General features: G+C 48.4%; 1 protein-coding gene across 3 annotated transcripts in view; it reads left to right on the top strand.

The window, feature by feature from the left end:
* The window catches only part of LOC137542170 (piezo-type mechanosensitive ion channel component 2-like), a 258588-nt gene that overhangs the window by 217569 nt on the left and 19128 nt on the right, over positions 1-21891 (top strand). For all 3 annotated transcript variants that reach the window (XM_068263888.1, XM_068263889.1, XM_068263890.1), the window contains 12 exons: positions 1068-1193; positions 3175-3402; positions 3488-3746; positions 10462-10650; positions 11119-11320; positions 11849-11978; positions 13573-13720; positions 14562-14776; positions 15035-15193; positions 18488-18635; positions 18803-18991; positions 21586-21678. In XM_068263888.1, the coding sequence (XP_068119989.1) occupies positions 1068-1193; positions 3175-3402; positions 3488-3746; positions 10462-10650; positions 11119-11320; positions 11849-11978; positions 13573-13720; positions 14562-14776; positions 15035-15193; positions 18488-18635; positions 18803-18991; positions 21586-21678 (2086 nt within the window). The remainder of the gene's footprint in view (positions 1-1067; positions 1194-3174; positions 3403-3487; positions 3747-10461; positions 10651-11118; positions 11321-11848; positions 11979-13572; positions 13721-14561; positions 14777-15034; positions 15194-18487; positions 18636-18802; positions 18992-21585; positions 21679-21891) is intronic.

The raw sequence follows: 21891 nt of genomic DNA, 5'->3' as shown, positions 1-21891 counted from the left end.
AAATACACCCCAAAACACATTATACTACTTCTCCTGAGTACGGCAATACCACATGTGTGGCACTTTTTTGCAGCCTAACTGCGCTAAGGGGCCCAAAGTCCAATGAGCATCTTTAGGCTTTACAGGGGTGCTTACAATTAGGCACCCCCCAAAATGCCAGGACAGTGAACACACCCCACAAATGACCCCATTTTGGAAAGTAGACACTTCAAGGTATTCAGAGAGGAACATAGTGAGTCCGTGGCAGATTTCATTTTTTTTTGTCGCAAGTTAGAAGAAATGGAAACTTTTTTTGTTTTTGTTTTTTTGTTACAAAGTGTCATTTTCCGCTAACTTGTGACAAAAAATAAAATCTTCTATGAACTCACCATGCCTCTCACTGAATACTTTGGGATGTCTTCTTTCCAAAATGGGGTCATTTGGGGGGTATTTGTACTATCCTGGAATTTTAGCCCCTCATGAAACCTGACAGGTGCGCAGAAAAGTCAGAGATGCTTGAAAATGGGAAAATTCACTTTTTGCACCATAGTTTGTAAACGCTATAACTTTTACCCAATCCAATAAATATACACTGAATGGGTTTTTTTTTATCAAAGACATGTAGCAGAATAACTTTCGCGCTCAAATGTATAGGAAATTTTACTTTATTTGAAAACTGTCAGCACAGAAAGTTAAAAAAGTCATTTTTTTGACAAAATTCATGTCTTTTTTGATGAATATAATAAAAACTAAAACTCGCAGCAGCAATCAAATAGCACCGAAAGAAAGCTGTATTAGTGACAAGAAAAGGAGGTAGAATTCATTTAGGTGGTAGGTTGTATGACTGAGCAATAAACCGTGAAAGCTGCAGTGGTCCGAATGGAAAAAAAGGCTCTGGTCCTTAAGGGGTTTTATGACTGCAGTCCTTAAGTGGTTAAGATATCGGTGCAGTGGCAGATCCTTTATATAAGTCCAGTCATCTGCTGATGACTTTACTTGGAGCTTCTGACCCCTCTTGCTATCTGTATGCCCTGTGAAGATGGCGTAGGTGGTCATAAATCTTTCACTGATGCTCTGTGTATTGCCAGCTGTGTCACAGAGGATCTGGTCCTGTCGTATGATGAACCGTCTTGTCCTATAGAGACCCCAAAGCGGCCCCTCCCCCAACGCATGCAAGCGTTTGACTCCTCCTCCATGGACAGCTTGGATTTGTGGTAAGTTTATATCTTTACACTTTACTGACTATAGCTCAATTAATAGAATTGCTTATTTGTAACACTAATCATTAATAGAGTATTTAGTCATTGTTTGCCCATTGTAAAATCTTTCCTCCACCTATTTTACATTCTGAAATTCATCACAGATGGCAACATCTTTACTGCTGGCAGGTGATCTCTGAGGAACGTTTGTCTGTTCTGTGTTCCAAAGCCAGCAGAAATAACACCTGGTCTCCCAGAATGCTCTTGGAGGAGAATGCCGCATAGCTAAACAGCCTAGGCTGTGACATCACTGGGAGGGCGGGGCTACATACCAATATACAGCTATATATAGATGTAGGAAGTGTTTCTGATGCTAATAATAGAAAAAAATGTTATCCTTCCTGAATATATTGTATTGCAATCTATTACAGAATATGTCACTACATTTGCCTATTTAAAGGGACATTATGTAGCATACAATAATAAGTACATCTAGTAACCTTAAATGACACCTGAACCGAGAGAGATATGAAGACTGCCATATTTTTTTTCCCTTTTAAACAATGCACATTGTCTGGCTGTCCTGCTTATCCTCTGCCTCTAATACTTTTAGCCATAGCCCCTGAACAAGCATGCAGCAGATCAGATGCTCTGACTGAAGTGGGACTGGATTAGCTGCGTACTGATTTCTGGTGTGATTCAGACACTACTACAGCCAATAGATCAGCAGGGCTGCCGGCAACTGGTATTGTTATACAGGAATAAAATATGGCATCCTTCATATCCCTCTCACTTCAGGTGTGCTTTAACCACTTCCGGATTCTCGGTACGTATATACACGCCCCTGAATCCATACGAGCGGCCGTTCCATGTCAGCTCACGGAGGGTGTCTCCGTGAACACCCTGCGAGCCGATCGGCGGCTCGCAGGGTAAATGTAAACACACGGGGACGATCTTCCCCGGTGTTTACATGTATACGGCGCTGCTGCGCAGCAGCGCCGTAGAGGAGATCGGCGATCCCCGGCCTCTGATTGGTCGGGGACCGCCGGCACCTGATAGGCTAAAGCCTATCCCATCAGGCGCAGGACGGATTTCCGTCCTGCGCCGCTCACAGGGGGAGGGAGAGGGAGGGAAGGGGAAGGAGGCCAGAAAGCGCTGCGGAGGGGGGCTTTGAAGAGCCCCCCCCCGCAAGCGCAAGCAGCCGGCGGCGATCAGACCCCCCCAGCAGGACATCCCCTTAGTGGGGAAAAAAGGGGGGAAGTCTGATCGCCCTGGCTGCTAGCTGATCTGTGCTGTGGGCTGGAGAGCCCACGCTGCACAGATCAGCATAAAATGTCATGGTGTGGAAGTGGTTAAAGTATACCCGAGCCGAAGCTGGGGTACAAAATGAGATACATACCTAAAAACAGGGAAGCCTCGGGATCCTATTGAGGCTTCCGTCAGTATTCTGATGCCCCCTGTTGATGAGCACAAACTACTGCACGGCTGGACTCGTAACAGAGTAGGAGCGCGGTCCTGATCAGGAGGGGGGCTGCACTCAGCGATGGGGGACATCAGGGCACCAAGGGAAACCTCAATAGGATCCTGAGGCTTCCCTCTCTTCAGGTAAATATCTTGGGATCAGTTTTTGTTAAAGTTTACCTCTAGTGAAAAGCAGTGCCCAGTTTGTGTAGCTGAGTAGAGGGAAGTCTCAGGATATTCCAGAGTTATCCCCCGCCCCCCACAGTTCCAGGGCCAGGACCCTGCAGACGGGCTTGTGGACAGAGGTAGGCTGCACTGCCCAGGTGCAGATGGTTGGAGACGTCATGTGCCTGCAGTGTGGCCATGCTCGTTCTCGTACCGGAGAGCGGCCGCAAGCTTTGGGGGTCCAGCGCTGGTCTGCGGGGGGAGGAGCTTCTGGAGGATCTCCCTGTCGAGGTAAGTATCTGTATTTTCACCTACGGTAAGTTCTGCACCGATTTGCTTTAAAGTGACAGATGTCCTTCATATCCTGCAGTGCTGAGCATACGGATGAGGAAGGACTGGCGACGCGCCCCACAGGCGAGGAGGACTATGAAGCAGATGAGGAGATGACGGAACAGACGAGAACAGACATTCCTCCGTCGTACAGCACTGTCATCTGTCGAGAGGAGCAGGACTATTCTGAGACTGAGCAATCCTCCGGCAGCCGAGCACTTGCTGATGTCCCCCCGTGCCTGACGGCCAGCGACCTGCTGCTCAACCAGTAAGGAGGACTTTCTGGACCTCTTCCCCTTTCACATGCATCATTTATACCATAGAGTCACACGGTGCATGTTGTGTCCCCGCAGGATGTACCACGACGAGGAGCTGGAAGAGTCGGACAGGTTCTATCAGACGCTCCCTCGCCCGCTCCGCCTGGCCTTCGCCCTCTACAACACCATGGTCTCAAAGTCTGAGATGCTGTCTTACTTTGTCATCATTCTCAATCACATGGTGTCTGCATCCATCCTCTCCCTCATCCTGCCCATCCTCATCTTCCTATGGGCAATGCTGTCTGTCCCCAGACCCACCAAACGCTTCTGGATGACTGCTATCATCTACACAGAGGTAGGTACCCTGACAGTACATGTCCCGTACTGGTGCACATGGAGGTACCCCGACAATCCTCCTCCATAGTGGTGTACATAGAGGTAGGTACCCTGACAGTCTACCCCCCTCCCCATACTGGTGCACTTGGAGGTAAGTACCCCAACAATCCACCTCCCATAGTGGTGCACATGGAGGTAGGTACCCCAACAATCAACCTCCCGTAGTGGTGCACATAGAGGTAGGTACCCCAACAGCCCACCTCTCATAAAGGGGCACATGGTGGTAGGTACCCCGACAGTCTTCCTTCCATAGTGGCATACGCAGAGGTAAGTACACTGACAGTCCTCCTCCCATAGTGGTGCACATGGAGGTAGTTACCCTGCCAATCCTCCCATAATGGTGCACATGGAGGTAGGTACTAGAGATGGGCCGCACCTCCGATTTTAGGTTCGCGAACCGGGTTCGCGAACTTTCGCGTAACGTTCGGTTCGCGTTAAAGTTCGCGAACCGCAATAGACTTCAATGGGGATGCGAACTTTGAAAAAAAAAATAATTATGCTGGCCACAAAACTGATGGAAAAGATGTTTCAAGGGGTCTAACACCTGGAGGGGGGCATGGCGGAGTGGGATACATGCCAAAAGTCCCGGGGAAAAATCTGGATTTGACGCAAAGCAGCGTTTTAAGGGCAGAAATCACATTGAATGCTAAATGACAGGCCTAAAGTGCTTTAAAACATCTTGCATGTGTATACATCAATCAGGTAGTGTAATTAAGGTACTGCTTCACACTGACACACCAAACTCACCGTGTAACGCACCGCAAACAGCTGTTTGTGTAGTGATGGCCGTGCTGGACTGGTGCGCACCATGGCGAGAGTGCAGGTTTTGGTGGCTTTACAGCCCATATGGTCGCCTGGCTGATGTAGCTGAATGACAGAACAGTGACTGTCCAGCTGATCAAATTTGGTCTGACCACAATGAAGCAACGACCTTATTATCTTTTGTGTGCCCCCCGAGACACTCATCTAGGCGCCGGTCATTGCTTCATTGTGATACGCAAGCCCCTTCACCACGGCAAGGTAATGATCACGAAGGGGGATGGGCGCATGTACATGCCTTTTCTTTTGTTGTTGCAGCTGCCCGCAGTGCAGCCAGAAAAATCATGTAAAAGTCATGTACACGCACCAGAAAAATTATTACAGCGGCCGCTGCTAGCAGTGGCCTAAAAAATTCAGCAATCCGCCTGGAGTCCCGGACCCTGTTGGTGGTGGCGGAGAAGGTAGTCAAGCGGCCTGCAGGCAGACATGCTGTGTGGAGGGACTGGGAGCGACTTAGTCTTCTTGGGGCAGGCCAGGCAGCCAGTCACACGGCGTGCAGGCAGAGATGCTGTGTGTGCGGGGACTGACTTAGTCTTGGGGCGGGCAGCAGCCCTCCGGGATCCATGCCTCATTCATTTTGATAAAGGTGAGGTACTTAACACTTTTGTGATTTAGGCGACTTCTCTTCTCTGTGACAATGCCTCCAGCTGCGCTGAAGGTCCTTTCTGACAGGACGCTTGCGGCAGGGCAGGAGAGAAGTTGGATGGCAAATTGGGACAGCTCTGGCCACAGGTCAAGCCGGCGCACCCAGTAGTTCAAGGGTTCCTCATCGCTGTTCACAGCAGTGTCTACATCCACACTTAAGGCCAGGTAGTCGGCTACCTGCCGTTCCAGGCGTTGGTGGAGGGTGGATCCGGAAGGGCTACGGCGAGGCGTTGGACTAAAGAACGTCCGCATGTCCGACATCACCATGAGATCGCTGGAGCGTCCTGTCTTTGACTGCGTGGACACGGGAGGAGGATTAGTGGCAGTGGTACCTTGCTGGCGTTGTGCTGTCACATCACCCTTAAAGGCATTGTAAAGCATAGTTGACAGCTGGTTCTGCATGTGCTGCATCCTTTCCACCTTCCGGTGAGTTGGTAACAGGTCCGCCACTTTGTGCCTGTACCGAGGGTCTAGTAGTGTGGCCACCCAGTACAGCTCATTCCCCTTGAGGTTTTTTATACGGGGATCCCTCAACAGGCAGGACAGCATAAAAGACGACATCTGCACAAAGTCGGATCCAGTACCCTTCATCTCCTCTTGCTCTTCCTCAGTGACGTCACGTAAGTCAACCTCCTCCCCCCAGCCGCGAACAATACCACGGGAAGGTTGAGCAGCACAAGCCCCCTGCGACGCCTGCTGCGGGTGTTCTCCTGCCGCCGTCCCCTCCTCCTCCTCCTCCCCCAAAGAAACACCTTGCTCATCATCCTCTGAGTCTGACTCGTCTTCTGCACACGACTTCTCTTCTTCCTCCTCCTCCCCCCTCTGTGCTGCCGCAGGTGTTGAGGAAACAGCTGGGTCTGATGAAAATTGGTCCCATGCCTGTTCCTGCCGTAACGGTTCCTGGTCACGCTCATTCACAGCTTCATCCGCCACTCTACGCACAGCACGCTCCAAGAAGTAAGCGTAGGGAAATAAGTCGCTGATGGTGCCCTCACTGCGGCTCACCAGGTTGGTCACCTCCTCAAACGGCTGCATGAGCCTGCATGCATTTTTCATCAGTGTCCAGTTGTCGGGCCAGAACATCCCCATCTTCCCAGACTGTTTCATTCTACTGTAGTTGTAGAGGTAGTGGGTGACGGCTTTCTTCTGTTCTAGCAGGCGGGAGAACATGAGCAGGGTCGAATTCCAGCGAGTCGGGCTATCGCAAATGAGGCGTCTCACCGGCATGTTGTTTTTCCGCGGAATTTCTGCAAATCATGCCATGGCTGTGTAAGACCGCCTCAAATGCCCACAGAACTTCCTGGCCTGCTTCAGGACATCCGCTAAGCCAGGGTACTTTGCCACAAATCTTTAAACAACTAGATTCATGACATGTGCCATGCAGGGTATGTGTGTCAGCTTCCCCATATGCAAAGCGGCAAGCAGATTGCTGCCGTTGTCGCACACCACGTTGCCTATCTCCAGGTGGTGCGGGGTCAGCCATTCATCCACCTGTTTCTTAAGAGCAGCCAGGAGAGCTGCTCCAGTGTGACTCTCCGCTTTGAGACAAGACATGTCTAAGATGGCGTGACAGCGTCGTACCTGGCATGCAGCATAGGCCCTGCGGAGCTGGGGCTGTGTAGCTGGAGAGGAGAACTGCCACTCAGCCAAGGAGGAGGAGGACAGCGAAGAGCATGTAGCAGGAGGGGAGGAGGTGGCAGGAGGCCTGCCTGCAAGCCGTGGAGGTGTCACAATTTGGTCCGCTGCGCCCTGCTTGCCATCGTTCACCACCAGGTTCACCCAATGGGCTGTGTACGTAATGTAGCGGCCCTGCCCGTGCTTGGCAGACCAGGCATCCGTGGTCAGGTGTACCCTTGACCCAACGCTCTTCGCAAGAGATGACACCACTTGCCTCTCAACTTCACGGTGCAGTTGGGGTATGGCCTTTCTCGAAAAATAAGTGCGGCCTGGCATCTTCCACTGCGGTGTTCCGATGGCCACAAATTTACGGAAGGCCTTAGAGTCCACCAGCCGGTATGGTAACAGCTGCCGAGCTAACAGTTCCGCCACGCCAGCTGTCAGACGCCGGGCAAGGGGGTGACTGGCCGAAATTGGCTTCTTCCGCTCAAACATTTCCTTCACGGATACCTGACTGCTGCTGTGGGCAGAGGAGCAGGAACCGCTCAAGGGCAGAGGCGGAGTGGAGGAGGGTGCCTGTGAAGGTGCAAGGGAGAAAGCGGCAGAAGCAGATGATGCACCTGAAGGAGGAAGAGGAGAAGGAGGGTGACTTTTCTTTTGTGTGCTGCTGCTGCTTTTGCTCAGGTGGCCATCCCATTGCTGTTTGTGCCTTTTCTCCAGGTGCCTTCGTAAGGCACTTGTCCCTACGTGAGTGTTGGCCTTTCCACGGCTCAATTTTTGTTGGCAGAGCAAACAGATGGCTTTGGTCCGATCTGAGGCACACACATTAAAAAATTTCCACACCGCTGAGCCACCCTGGGATGTGGGCACTATGGGGACCTCAGCAGCTGATGCTGAAGGGCAAGTTGGCTGGCTGTACATAGGTGGCGATACATGGTGCCGGACACTGCCACCAGCTGTTTCTGACGAAGAGCTGCCCCAGCTTCTTTCAGCAACTTCTCTCCTCCTACTACTCTCTGACTCCCCCTCTGAACTGTCCCCCTCTTCATCTCCTCTATTGGGAACATACAGAGGATCCCTATCATCGTCATCATCGTAATCATCCTGCCCAGCTTCGCTTGCCTCAGACAAATCCAAACATGCACCATCAGTAGGTCCTTCATCCTCCTTACACGTTACATCCATAGTGTTGCCGGGTAACTCAAATATATGAGCTGGTGAAAATTCATCTGGCTGTAACAACATTGGCTGTGCATCAGTGATTTCAACACTAAATAATTCTTGCGAAGTGTCAAATGCAGCGGAAGTGGTGCTAGTAGTAGCGCTGGTGGCTGAGCAAGATGAGGTGTTCTGTGTCGCTAAATACTCAACCACGTCCTGACAATCTTGGGAGGTGATGGGACGTGCCTTCTTCCGAGCACTGTACTGTGGGCCAGGTCCACACGAAATTACATTTACACGACCTCGCGCAGACCTGCCGGGTGGCCTTGCTCTGGCACTACCTCTTTCTCTACCTGTTTTGTCCATATCGGGTATGCACGGAGTGGTATATCACACTGCGTGCACTCACGTAGGTAGGTGGGTTCACTTAACTGCACAGGTATGCGCACTGATGCGGTGGGTTCACTGAACACAACAGGTATGCAGTGGCGGGTTCACTGGACACAACAGGTATGCAGTGGCGGGTTCACTGAACACAACAGGTATGCAGTGGCGGGTTCACTGAACAAAACAGGTATGCAGTGGCGGGTTCACTGAACAGTACAGGTATACAGTGGCGGGTTCACTGAACACAACAGGTATGCAGTGGCGGGTTCACTGAACAGGTATACAGTGGCGGGTTCACTGAACAGAACAGGTATACAGTGGCGGGTTCACTGAACACAACAGGTATGCAGTGGCGGGTTCACTGAACAGGTATACAGTGGCGGGTTCACTGAACAGAACAGGTATACAGTGGCGGGTTCACTGAACACAACAGGTATGCAGTGGCGGGTTCACTGAACAGTACAGGTATACAGTGGCGGGTTCACTGAACACAACAGGTATGCAGTGGCGGGTTCACTGAACAGGTATGCAGTGGCGGGTTCACTGAACAGTACAGGTATACAGTGGCGGGTTCACTGAACACAACAGGTATGCAGTAGGGGGGGTGGGGCTCCAGGGGCTAGTGTAGCCTAATTGGCTACACTGGGCCTGCTGACTGTGATGTAGAGGGTCAAAGTTGACCCTCAAGGTGCATTATGGGGCGAACCGAACTTCCGCAAAGGTTCGCCAGCGGGACGCGAACGCGAACCACTGAAGTTCGCGTGGAACCGTTCGCCGGCGAACCGTTCGGCCCATCTCTAGTAGGTACCCAGACAATCTTCCTCCCATAGTGGTGCACATGGAGGTATGTAACCCGACAATCCTCCCATAGTGGTGCACATGGAGGTAGGTACCCCAACAGTCCAACTCCCATAGTGGTGCACATGGAGATAGCAACCCCGACAATCCTCCCATAGTGGTGCACATAGAGGTAGGTACCCTGACAGTCCACCTCCCATAGTGGTGTACATGGAGGTAGGTACCCTGACAATCCACATCCTGTAGTGGTGTACATGGAGGTAGGTACCCTGACAATCCTCCTCCTCCCATAGTGGCGTACACAGAGGTAAGTACCCTGACAATCCTCCTCCCATAGTGGCATATGCACCTCCCATAGTGTGGTGCACATGGAGGTAGGTACCCCAAAAGTCCTCCTCCCATAGTGGTGCACATGGAGGTAGGTACCCCGACAGTCCACCTCCCATGGTGGTGCACATGGAGGTAGGTACCCCGACAGTCCACCTCCCATAGTGATGTATGCTTGTTACATTCAGTGACATCATAAACCCATCAGCCAGTGGCATAGTTGCAGAGCCATGGGCCCCAGTTTGGTTTCTTTGCTTGGAACTTTACAATGGGGGCCCCCTGCACTGCTTCAGGTTGGGAATGGGGTGGGCTTCACCAGCAGTTGCACTCCTCACTGCAGTCCTCATATGTCTCTTTCATTTCAGTTTACTGTGTAACACAGTAGATGTGACACCCCTGCAGTGAATTTAGCAGCTGTTTATTACTGGTGTCACCTGTCTGCTGGTCTGGACTGTTGTGACATTGGGGAACCATTATTGTTTAAAACATTGAGAGCTAAAAATCCCACTACCAGCTTCACCACAAATGTGTGTTTCCTATTCTGCCTGGACTTTACCGACCACTCTGGTAACCAGCTAGTAATATGTTCTGGACTTTACCCACCGCTCTGGTAACCAGCTAGTAATAAGTTGTGAACTTTACCCACCGCTCTGGTAACCAGCTAGTAATAAGTTGTGGACTTTACCCACCGCTCTGGTAACCAGCTAGATTTTGCCCACTGCTTGTTTAACCAGGTAGTAATGAGTTCTGGATTTTAACCACCACTCAGTTAATCGACTAATAATACATTCTGGACTTTACCCACTGCTCTGGTAACCGGCTAGTAATAAGTTCTGGATGACTATGTTGTATCTATTTATCTATTTAACTCCTGTCAGGGGCTAATGTTTGTTTATGTGTGTGATCTAACTTCTGAACAGATTACGGTGGTCATCAAGTATTCCTTCCAGTTTGGCTTCTTTCCATGGACCGGCACCGTCTACCGCACTATGAATGCCGATAAACCCTTCTGGTTGCCAAACATTGTCGGGATAGAAAAGAAAGATGGTTACGTCCTTTTTGACCTAATCCAGCTCCTCGCACTATTCTTCCATCGCTCCATCCTAAAAGTAAGCTTCGCCCTCTGTTCTTTTACCACACCATCCTCTGTTCTTCCACTGCACCATTCTAATAGCTTCACCCTCTGTTCTTATACTGCTCCATCATAAACGTAAGTTCCGCCCCCTGGCCTTCAACCACTCCATCGTAAAAGTAAGCCCCAACCTCTGGTCTTTCAGCGCTCCATCCTAAAATTAAGCTCCACCCCCTGTTATTCCACCATTCCATCCTAAAAGCAAACTCCACCCTCTGTTCTTACACTGCTTGATCCTAAAAGTAAGCTCCACCCTCTGTTCTTCCATCGCTCCATCCTAAAAGTAAGCTCTGCCCTCTGTTCTTCTACTGCTCCATTCTGAAAGTAAGCTCCACCCTCTTATTACTTCTTCCTATCCTCTTACTACTCCCTCCTCCCCCTCTTATTACTCTCTCCTCCTCCTCCTGTACAGATATAAATAACTATGGAAATATGTTTGGTGCAGTGCCATGGATTGTGGGACAACAAGGAAGTCTGCCTGCCAGAGTCCAAGAAGAAGAAGAAGTCCAGAAGGCAGAAGAAGCGCGGCAGTAAAGGGGAGGATGACACCAGCTCCGGCATCGTCCCCTGGCATCTCTTTAAACATCAGAATCCATCCAAGAATGTCTTCAGAAAGCGGAGAGCATCACAGAAGCTGGTGGCTGAAGGTATTGTGGAATGACTTCATCCTGGGGTAGCTTAAATACCATGACCATCCTGGGGGAACTACAATACCATGGCCATCCTGGGGGAAATTCAATGCCATGACCATCCTGGAGGAACTCCAATACCATGACATGTGTGTTAGGGTAAACATGGAGTGGCCCCATGATCTGTAGCTCCACCTCTGATTGGAGCAAACAGTGATACTGGTTTTTAAAAGCATGGGCGTGTGGGGGTCAGCGCAGTAATCTAGTTCCCTGTAACACCCCAATCACCTAACTATACTCTGCGCAATCATTACTGTCCCAGAAAATGTTTCCCCACTTCGCTATCTATTACTATTCCCTAGTGCAGGCCATACTGGGGGTAATTCCCGGGGTCCTTCAGGGCATCCCCCATCATACAATATTACTACCCCCATACATAGACCCTCCCCCCCACCTCCCCCCGGTCATTCCTGATCAATCAGACGAACGCGTCAGATCAGACCTTAAGAAATACTTAGATTTATGCCTTTCCTATCTCTTCTCCAGGAGCCCCCCACAAGGAGCCAAAGAAGAGCAGGTGGAATTGCTTCAAGCGGAACCCCAAAAAGAAGCGTATGTCCATTAAGGAGAGGATGAAGCAGCAATGGGTCAAAGTGAAGAAGCTGACCGTAAAAATGTAATGTTGCATCCCCTCTATCTATGTGTTACCTGACATAAAGAGCCTGCTCCTTCGAGCTTACACTCTACAGGGGTGCAGTCACTAGGGGGAGGAGCTTTCCCCTGTGAGGTTACACTAAAGAGGGCGGCGATGCCGGGCCTTGTGAGCTTACATCTATGGGGGTGGATACACTGGGGGAGGAACCTGTCCTTGTGAGCTTACAATCTAGAGGGGTGGAGACACTAAGGGGAGGAGCCTAGCCTTGTGAGCTTGCAATCTAGAGGGTGGAGATAATAAGGGGAGGGGCCTGGCCTTGTGCGTTATAGCTAGAGGGGTGGAGACACTGGGGAGGAGCCTGGCCTTGTGAGCTTACAATCTAGAGTGATGGAGACACTAAGGGGAGAAGCCTGGCCTTGTGAGCTTACATCTAGAGGGGTGGAGACACTGGGGGAGGAGCCTGGCCTTGTGAACCTACAATCTAGAGGGATGGAGCCACTAAGGGGAGGAGCCTGACATTGTGAGCTTACAATCTAGAGGGGTGGAGACACTAAGGGAGGAGACAAAGGGGTTAACGGGGTATGACTCCAATTATAGTTATAAAAAATCATAAGCTTGTTTGAAGAGGTGAGTTTTTAGGATTTGTGTGAAGGTTTCCGGTCTTGGAGCATGATGGACAAGCTGTGGGAGAGAGCTCCAGAGAACAGGTGACACTGATGAGGAGTCCTGGATGCGAGAGGAACAGGAAGGGAGCATAGATGTGGGTTGTGGAATTTGCTTACTTCTCTGTACCTGTTAGTTTGATTACTATGTTTGATAAAGGGCCTGGGAGGGACAGAGACATAGATAGATAATTAGATGAACTCTAGCTTTCATGCACCTTTATTGCTGCTGTGTTCAGTAAAGCACACTATCTAGCAAGTAATACATTCTCATTTGCAGCAAATCCGTAATTCTCAAACATCTGAATCCAAGCAGTGAAGCTCGTTGCAGGCTCACCCAGGTGTGGAAGAAAAGCTGGAGGCTGTTGTAATGCTGGAGCCATCTGTGTCACCACCAGTTTGTTGTGTTCAGTAGTCTCATGGGCAGTATAACTGAAACTAGGTTTACAGTATTAACAGGATTCACCAACTCTCTCCATAAGCAGCATCTTTTCACTCCATGTCCCCAGCCAGGCAGAACAGGAACCCACAGTCCACAGCAGTCTAGATAATCTTATACAGTAATAAAAGTAGAACAGTGACATCTACAGGCCATATGTAGGAACACCACAAGATCAGCAGGAAGTGGGTTTGATAGGATGACACCCCTGCAGGTCTCGGAGTATCTGGGATAACTGTCTCTATTGCCATATTGTTCCCCTATGGAATACTTGCAATAAGTCACTGCAATACATCGCTTATTCCTGCAGACTTCTGCTGCCCGTGCCTGTATGTAAGCTCCCCAGGAGATTCAGATTCCAAGGTCTGCAGCTGGCAATAGCTCCCCTGTAGAGAAGCATTTGTTGCAGAATCTCTATAAGCCATTTGTGGCAGCGTCTTATCTCAGGCATTCTGTTGTCCTTAAGCACTGGTCAGTCTATGTCCCTCATTTATATGTGTCTTTTCTCTTACAGAGCTCTGCAGATCTATCTTCCCATCAGGCAGTTCTTCTATGACATCATACACCCGGAGTACAGCCCCGTATGTGACGTCTATGCCATCATGTTCCTTGTGGATGTCATCAATTTTATCATCGTCATCTTCGGTTACTGGGCATTTGGGGTCAGGGAATAAACTTGCTTATTTTTTAACAATATTCATTTACAAATGATTTAGTCAGTGTTTGGCCATTGTAAAATCTTTCCTCTCCCTGATTTACCTTCTGACAGTTATCACAGGTTGTGACATCTTTAGTCCTGTCAGGTGCCGCTCTGCGTAATGTTTGTTTACTGAGAATTCCAAAACCAGTGAAAGTTATGCCTGGTCTCCCAGAAGTATTCTGAATGCCTAAACAGCCTAGGCTGCGACATCACTGGGGGGGCGGGGCTGCATACTAATTTACAGCAATATATAGATATAGAAAGTGTTTCTGATGCTGGAATTGGAAAAATGATAATGTTCTGCATTCTACTATATGTCACTACAGGGACTCTTTAAAGCACACCTGAACTGAGAGGGATATGGAGGCTGACATATTTGTTTCCTACACTGCACATTGCCTGGCTGTCCTGCTGATTGTCTGCCTCTAATACATTGAAGTGTGGCTGGATTAGCTGCATGCTTGTTCCAGGTGTATGATTCAGACACTACTGCAGCCAGAGAGATCAGCAGGGCAGCCAGGTAACTAGTATTGTTTAAATGAGCTATTGAAATAAATATGGCAGCCTCTCACTTCACGTGGGCTTTAAAGCTCTTCTGGCTAGTGCTACAAACAAGCAGGCTGCTGGTTACTATTCCTAGAGATCTCACAATTATGACTATCCGCCTCCCCCCCCAATAAAAAATACATGGAGCCCGTCTGTAGCTGGAGATTCCCGGGTGTCTTACACGACAATGTTCCGAATCCGGAATGATTCTGGTCCTAGCTTTGTGTTTAAGACTGGTCTCTTTGCTGTGATTGCAGAAACACTCGGCGGCGGCAGACATCACGGAGTCCCTGTCAGAAGATCAGGTCCCCGAGGCCTTCCTGGTGATGCTTCTGCTCCAGTTTGGCACCATGATTGTGGACAGAGCCATCTATCTGCGCAAAACCATGTTCGGGAAGTGTGTCTTCCAGGTGGTGCTGGTGTTCGGAATCCACTTCTGGATGTTTTTTATCCTGCCTGGCGTGACAGAAAGGTGCGGCATCACTGCTCTACTGTCTCTGAAACAATGTTTACACTAGAAACTGACAGGAAGTCCCGCCCTCCTACTTCCTGCTTGTAGACTGCCGGTAAGTCTCCTGGCAGGAAGTGGAAGTACCTGAGGAATGGGACACCAAAGAGACAAAGTAAAGATATGTGGCTAATCATGCTTCAGAAGAGAGCATGCTAATACATTTTATTTACAAGTCATTTATGAGAATTGAACAGCTGTTTATTGTCTTCTGTTTTGCAGGAGGTTTAACACGAACCACGTGGCTCAGTTGTGGTACTTTGTGAAGTGTTTGTACTTCGGCCTGTCTGCATATCAGATAAAGTGCGGCTATCCCAACAGAGTCCTGGGGAACTTCCTAACGAAAAACTTCAACTGCATCAATCTCTTCCTGTTCCAGGGGTAAGGAAACCTGCAGAATAACCCACCACTACCTTGCTGTAGAACTCTTGGGACTACTCTTGGGACTACTCTTCCCATGATTCCTGGCAGTGACTGTTAGGTGATAATACACCCCTGACAAAACTAAATCCGTGCATGTGATTGGCCAGTCTGTAGCTCCACTGGCCATAGTGTGACACCGGAAGGAGTAGAATGTCAACTCCTTCCCATGATCATCCAAATCCTTCCTCAAGAAGAGACAGCAGCCAAGCACAGGTCCGATGATATCTTTATCAATTTAATGATCTTTACACATAAACAGGGCGTGTTCATATGGTGTGCAGCCCAATAGTTACCACCAGCTCCTGCCAGGGCTGCCACACAGACCTCACTGCCGCTAACCACTCACCATTCACATCTTGTTCCGTTACCGCGACATGGCCACTGCCGTACAAAACTCATGAGGAATACCAGAAAATGTATCAACACTGAGAGTAGCCATTATTATCTCTGCATGTCAGTTATCTGCCCCTCAGTTCCCATGATGCCCATGGATGCTGCCCCCGAGGTTCCTATGGAGGAAGAATTTCGATCTGCTCAGTGATTGTATGCGACCACATGTGGTTCAACCAAATACTACCTCCATTTTCTCTGATTAATGAATGTGGATATATGTTCTCAAATTATTTGATAATTGCCTGATCGTCCACAGTGATAAATATTTGTTGGATTTTAGTAGGTACAATAAGCAGATCAGTCCACTTTCTATCAGCTTATACTGGATATCATTATTTTTCATGAAACAAATCAATTCTGAGATCAAGATCAAATAAAACTTTGAAATGGTACATTGGTCAAATGGCTCTCTGAAACCGACCGATCTATAAGATCAATATTGAAAGTAAAGATGAAAGATCGTAGATTCAGTGTATGGCCAGCTATAGACTCAGTTCAACAAACTGAGTTGCTGTGATTGGAGACGCCAGTATGAGGCTAGTAGTCCCAACTCACAAGCAAATATGATGCAATTACATTCTGCTTAGAATTGGCCAAATTCCAAAAAACATACGATTTCAATACATTTCTATGCAAGTCTGTATTATTTTCATCTCATTGACCATGCCTGATTATGGTCTTTGTGATAATGGGGACACCCTGGCCAATGGAGTGGAGATTTATAAGGAGACCCCAGAGGAGAAGGCTAATAGGAACACTTAGGATTACTGTCTGCAGATTTTTCGTTAGATTTATTCTGAACACAAAAAACATGATCTTGAAGGACAGCCCATGCATCATGAAACCTGTGTCTGTCACGTTACATATTTTTACTGTTGTTTGTAGAGCATTTAGTCAAGGAGATCGGGATGTGGTTTTGTAGAGCATTTAGTCCAGGAGACCGGGATGTGGTTTTGTAGAGCATTTAGTCCAGGAGATGGGCATGTGGTTTTGTAGAGCATTTAGTCCAGGAGATCGGGTGTTGTTTTGTAGAGCATTTAGTCCAGGAGATTGGGATGTGGTTGTAACGATTGTGGAATTATCTCCGTGGTCAGCGCACAAGATGTGCGCTGACACTGCAGAAATCCTCCACAATGAATAACAGAACCCATCTGTGGTGCAATGCACCTGTAGAGGGGGAATTCCCACCGGCAGATGGAGCTGTGGAGTGCAGAGGAACAAACCCTCTGTACTGCCACAGATGCCAGACAGGAATTGCACGAGGTGAAGCAATACAGGGCAAGATACCCCCTAGTGAAAGAGAGTGAGCACAGAGACAGAATGTATGTATGTCCACCAATCTAGTCGCCACCTGGCGACAGTGAACACACAACAGCGAAGACCAAGTGGGAAAGCAATCGCAAGAAATGGTGATTGCTAACAGCGACACAAGACTGAATGAGCACGGAGACAGAATGTATGTATGTCCACCAATCTAGTCGCCACCTGGCGACGGTGAACACACAACAGCGAAAACCAAGTGGGAAAGCAATTGCAAGAATGGCCTTTGCTAACAGCGACACAAGACTGAGTAGAGACAGAGCATAGACGTAGTAAGAAAGACACAGCAAACAATAAAGATCAGAACGCCAAAGAAAATAACAAACGCACTATCTAAACGCGGTCGCCGCACGAGAAGCGCAACAGCGACAAAACACATTAATGGTGCGGTCTCCGCACGAGAAGCGCAACAGAGACAAAACACGCCAACCCTGACTAACAAATGAACCCAGAAACACAAACAAACAAATAACAGAAACGCTTGCTAATCGGTTGCCTTACCTCAGGCAAGAGCAAGCGTTTGCTCCGGACAAAAAGACAACAGGAACAAGTCAGATTGCATCCACTGCTCTTCCGCAAGAGCGAGTGCGATCCGTACACAGGAACAGGACTGAAAGAATCCACTGCTCTTCCGCAAGAGCGAGTGCGATCCGCACAACAAGACAGACAGAAGGAGTAACCAGCAGCAACCGCAGCTGAGGTTAAACTCCAAGACAGAATACAGAGAGATCCACCGCCTCTAACGCTAGGGCGAGTGCGATCCAAACAGACAGAACGATTCACTACCGCCAACCGCTGGTGACAGTGCAATTGCAAGGACAAGACAAAACAGAATAGGCAGTACAAATTATAACACAAACCTGACTACACTAAATAGGAATGCAAGGAGAATTCCCCAAGGATAACTACTCTAAGCTAGCAATAATAGCCTACAATGAGCAGAGGGCTGAGACTCCAGGTAAGTTAGCAGGAACAAACCTTCATGACCAGCAGGGAATTCTGGGAGGAAATGGCATTTATACTGCAAGCCATCAAAGGAAGCAGCTAAGCAATTTGCATGACAAGTGGATGCAAATTCCTCACCAGAACAGCAACTCTGAAACTTGCAGAGTGAAGACAGGTCTCTTTTCCAGAGACCTGCAGCACTCAGACCTAAAAAATGGTCAAAAAGCTGTCTGCCTGTGCAGACAGCAGAGCAGATTATTACAGTGGTTTTTGGAGCATTTAGTACAGGAGATCAGGATGTAGTTTTTGGAGCATTTAGTCTAGGAGATCGGGATGTGGTTTTGTAGAGCATTTAGTCCAGGAGATCGGGATGTGATTTTGTAGAGCATTTAGTCCAGGAGATTGGGATGTGGTTTTTTTAGAGCATTTAATCCAGGAGATCAGGATGTGGTTTTGTGGAGCATTTAGTCCAGATCGGGATGTTGTTTTGTACAGCATTTAGTCCTGGAGATCAGGATGTGGTTTTGTAGAACATTTGGTCCAGGAGATCAGGATATGATTTTGTAGAAACTTTGATCTCCTCTTCGTGTTTAGGTTCCGGATGGTCCCTTTCCTGACAGAGATGCGAGCCGTGATGGATTGGATATGGACAGACACGACACTCAGCCTATCCAGCTGGATCTGTGTGGAAGATTTATATGCCAATATCTTCATAATGAAGTGTTATCGAGAATCTGAGAAGGTATGGAACCTGAATAGGTGGAAGTAATATACTATTAATGTGAAAGAAATGTTGTTTATTAGTTTCCAGGTCTATTGCGTCACTTATTCAGAAAATATTGCAGTATCTCTGCAGGAAGCACACTCAGATCACTGCCTGGATATTAACACATTTCCCGCACTTTGCAGAAATACCCAGAGCCTCCAGGGCAGAAAAAAAAGAAAATTGTCAAGTACGGAATGGGTGGAGTTATTATTTTTGCCCTGATCTGCATTGTGTGGTTCCCGCTCCTGTTCATGTCGCTGGTGAAGTCTGTGGCCGGGGTGACCAATCAGCCTCTGGATGTGTCTATTCGGATCAGCATCAGCGGCTACGAGGTATGTGTTGATGGTAATGTGCCAGATACGATGCCGCTAACTGCACAATTCACTAAGACATGCTCAGTAATAAATTAATGTTCTGTAATTTACCTCATGCGGTATTCACTTATTATTATTATTATTATTATTAATGATTTATACAGCAACAGCATCTTTTGTGGCGCCGTACAACAGCATTACAGGGTATAAGAATACAGTTATAATTAACAGTACAAGACAATGGTGAATATCCACTGATGCAGTGAACAAATCAGCTACTGTATATATTCAAGTATAAGTCTAGAAATGTAGGTCTGCTTCACTTCATAAAAGTATAGGGGTCGACTTATACACGAGTCACTGGCAACACTGAGCACACTGAGTGATGTGTGTACTAATAGTGATATTACCATTTGCAGCAATTTCCCGTGTGATAAGTGATACTTTGAGGAAAGGAAATGCCCGGAAAACACAGGTCTGAAAGTCCTGGTCACAACAATTAACAAGGAAAGGGGCGGGGGAATATTGGGCTACATAAAAGGGAGTGAATAATTGCAGCACTTGGGGGCCAGGAGGAGGTATTGGCTGCACTTAAGGGACAGAATGGGTTAATGGCTGCAAAACTGTATGCAGTGCCATCATTAACCGCTCCTGAGCCCCAAGTGCAACCTTTAACTTTGCTGGGTAGACTTATACTTGAGTTTATAAAAAATTCCAGCTTAAGAGGGTTGAATATTGGTGTCGACTTATACACGAGGTTGACTTGTATTTGAGTATCTACGGTACATATTTTTACACAGGGATGGTAGGTATGCACACACATTACACAGGGGTGGGGGGTATGTACACCCATTACACAGCATTGTGAGACAAAAGAGGAAGAGAGCTCTGGCCAAAAGGCCTTACAGTCTAAAGGTTTAAAGTGTACCAGAGCTGACAAAAATAAAGTTTTATACATACCTGGGGCTTCCTCAAGGCTCATCCGCTCAGATCGCTCCCACGCCGCCGTCCTCCACTGCTTCAGGAACTGCATACATGGCGCTCCTTCAGGGCCCGCTGCACACTGCATGTGTAGCTTGGCCTTGCACGGTTAACTGTCAGTGTGTAGCCGGGCCCTGCAGTGGTAACTGTCAGTGTGTAGCAGGCCCTGTAGGAGTGCCATGTATGCAGCGTGTTCCAGGCCCTGTAGGAGCACCCCCACATTTATCTCTGCATATTTGCATGTATATACATGATGTATATACATGATGTATATACATGCAAATATGCAGAGATAAATGTGGGGATAATTTTCTTGCTGTACCATAGATGTCATTGCATCTATGTACAGAATGCTTGGACTGTACTGCCGCTGCCCGCCCACTTGCTGCCTGCCCGCCCACCTGCCCACCCACTCACTCGATCCCTCCCTCCAGCCGGCTGTGTTTTTTTTAACTTACTCCCCCTCCGCTCTCTCCACATCGATTGTCCCAGTGCGAACTCCAGATAGCATGTCACGCTAGCTTTAGATTGGAGCGCACACGCTGGGAGAGGAGGAGGCAGGGGAGTGTCCGTACTTCTGCCGTCATGATGCGACGGCAGAAGCGAAGAGTATAGTGACATACTGCGCATGCCCAGCGTAGTATGTCCGAGTGAAGGGTCAGGAGAGTCGGGTCGGTACCGGCAGCTGTAGGAGACGAGCGGGACCCGACGGCAGGGAACGAGGGAGGCGGTAAGTACGTGTCTTTCTTTCCCTCCACATTGCAGCTTCTATTTTACCACTGCCTGTGGGCTGTGGTATCCTTTAAGGAGGACATTCAGGTGGTGGCGGATGCGGCGTCACAAGGCTGATTCCGGATTGATTTCAGGTCTTGGAGGGAGGGCTGGGGGGGGGGGGGGGGGGTGAGGCTGGATGGAAGGATGTTGAATTTGAATAACTTATGATCCGACAGTGGGAGGGAGGAGTCGATAAGGGCTGGAAAGGGAGCAGCATCTAGAGAAGATTAGGTTGAGTATGTGGCCATCAGCATGGGTTGCAGTGGTGGACCACAGTGTGAGGTCAACGGAGGTGTTAAGTGACGCGAACTTGGAGGCGCAGGAGGTATTAGTGTCGATTGGGATGTCGAAGTCCCCTATAATGGACTGAGGGAATGTTGGCTGGACCCGGGAGGAGATAGGTTACAGCAATATGGAAATGAAAGGGGTAGTAGACTCGGATTGAGGGACTTCGAAGGATTTCATTCAGTATTTTGCAGAATCATGCGGTATTTCATTGGGAATTTGCTGGATTATTGCAGTGCAGGGAAATGGATGAACAATGTGATACAGACAGCATTCCTTATTATACTGACAGTAAAGAGCAAGTGCAAGCTGCATGAAATTATCATAAAATCTGTGTCAGCTCAAAACCATATAGTATTATTTTTAGTTACTACCCTATAATATTGTGAAATGAGGGAAATATGCCTTTATTAGTAGCTTTTTAAACATTTTTGTAAATGTAAATGGTTCTTGTGCATTGCTGTGAGTTGGTAGCAGTGTGCTTATCTTGTGTACACACATTATGTATCTCATATCTTGTCGATTATGTATTTCTGTGCTCAGTGTTGTGTAATGTCTGTTTTGTCTTTCAGCCGCTATTCACTATGAGCGCTCAGCAACAGAACCTCATCCCGTTCTCACAGTCAGCGTATGACGAGCTGACGTACAGCTATGCCTTACACCCTGTGAGTACACACTGGATGCACGACACTCCTACAGGGCCCGCTACGCACTGCATGCATGGCGCTCCTACAGGGCCCGCTACGCACTGCATGCACGGCACTCATACAGGGCATACCTATGAAATCGCCGCCGCGAGTCTTGGGCGCAGGATACAGCCGCTGAACAGTTTACCCTGCTCCTGCACAAGTCCCAGCAGCTTAATTATTATTCCCCCT

This window comes from Hyperolius riggenbachi, chromosome 12 (assembly GCF_040937935.1).
Source record: "Hyperolius riggenbachi isolate aHypRig1 chromosome 12, aHypRig1.pri, whole genome shotgun sequence".
In the NCBI taxonomy this organism is placed as follows: Eukaryota; Metazoa; Chordata; class Amphibia; order Anura; family Hyperoliidae; genus Hyperolius; species Hyperolius riggenbachi.
This window is presented reverse-complemented; position numbering and strand designations above follow the sequence as displayed.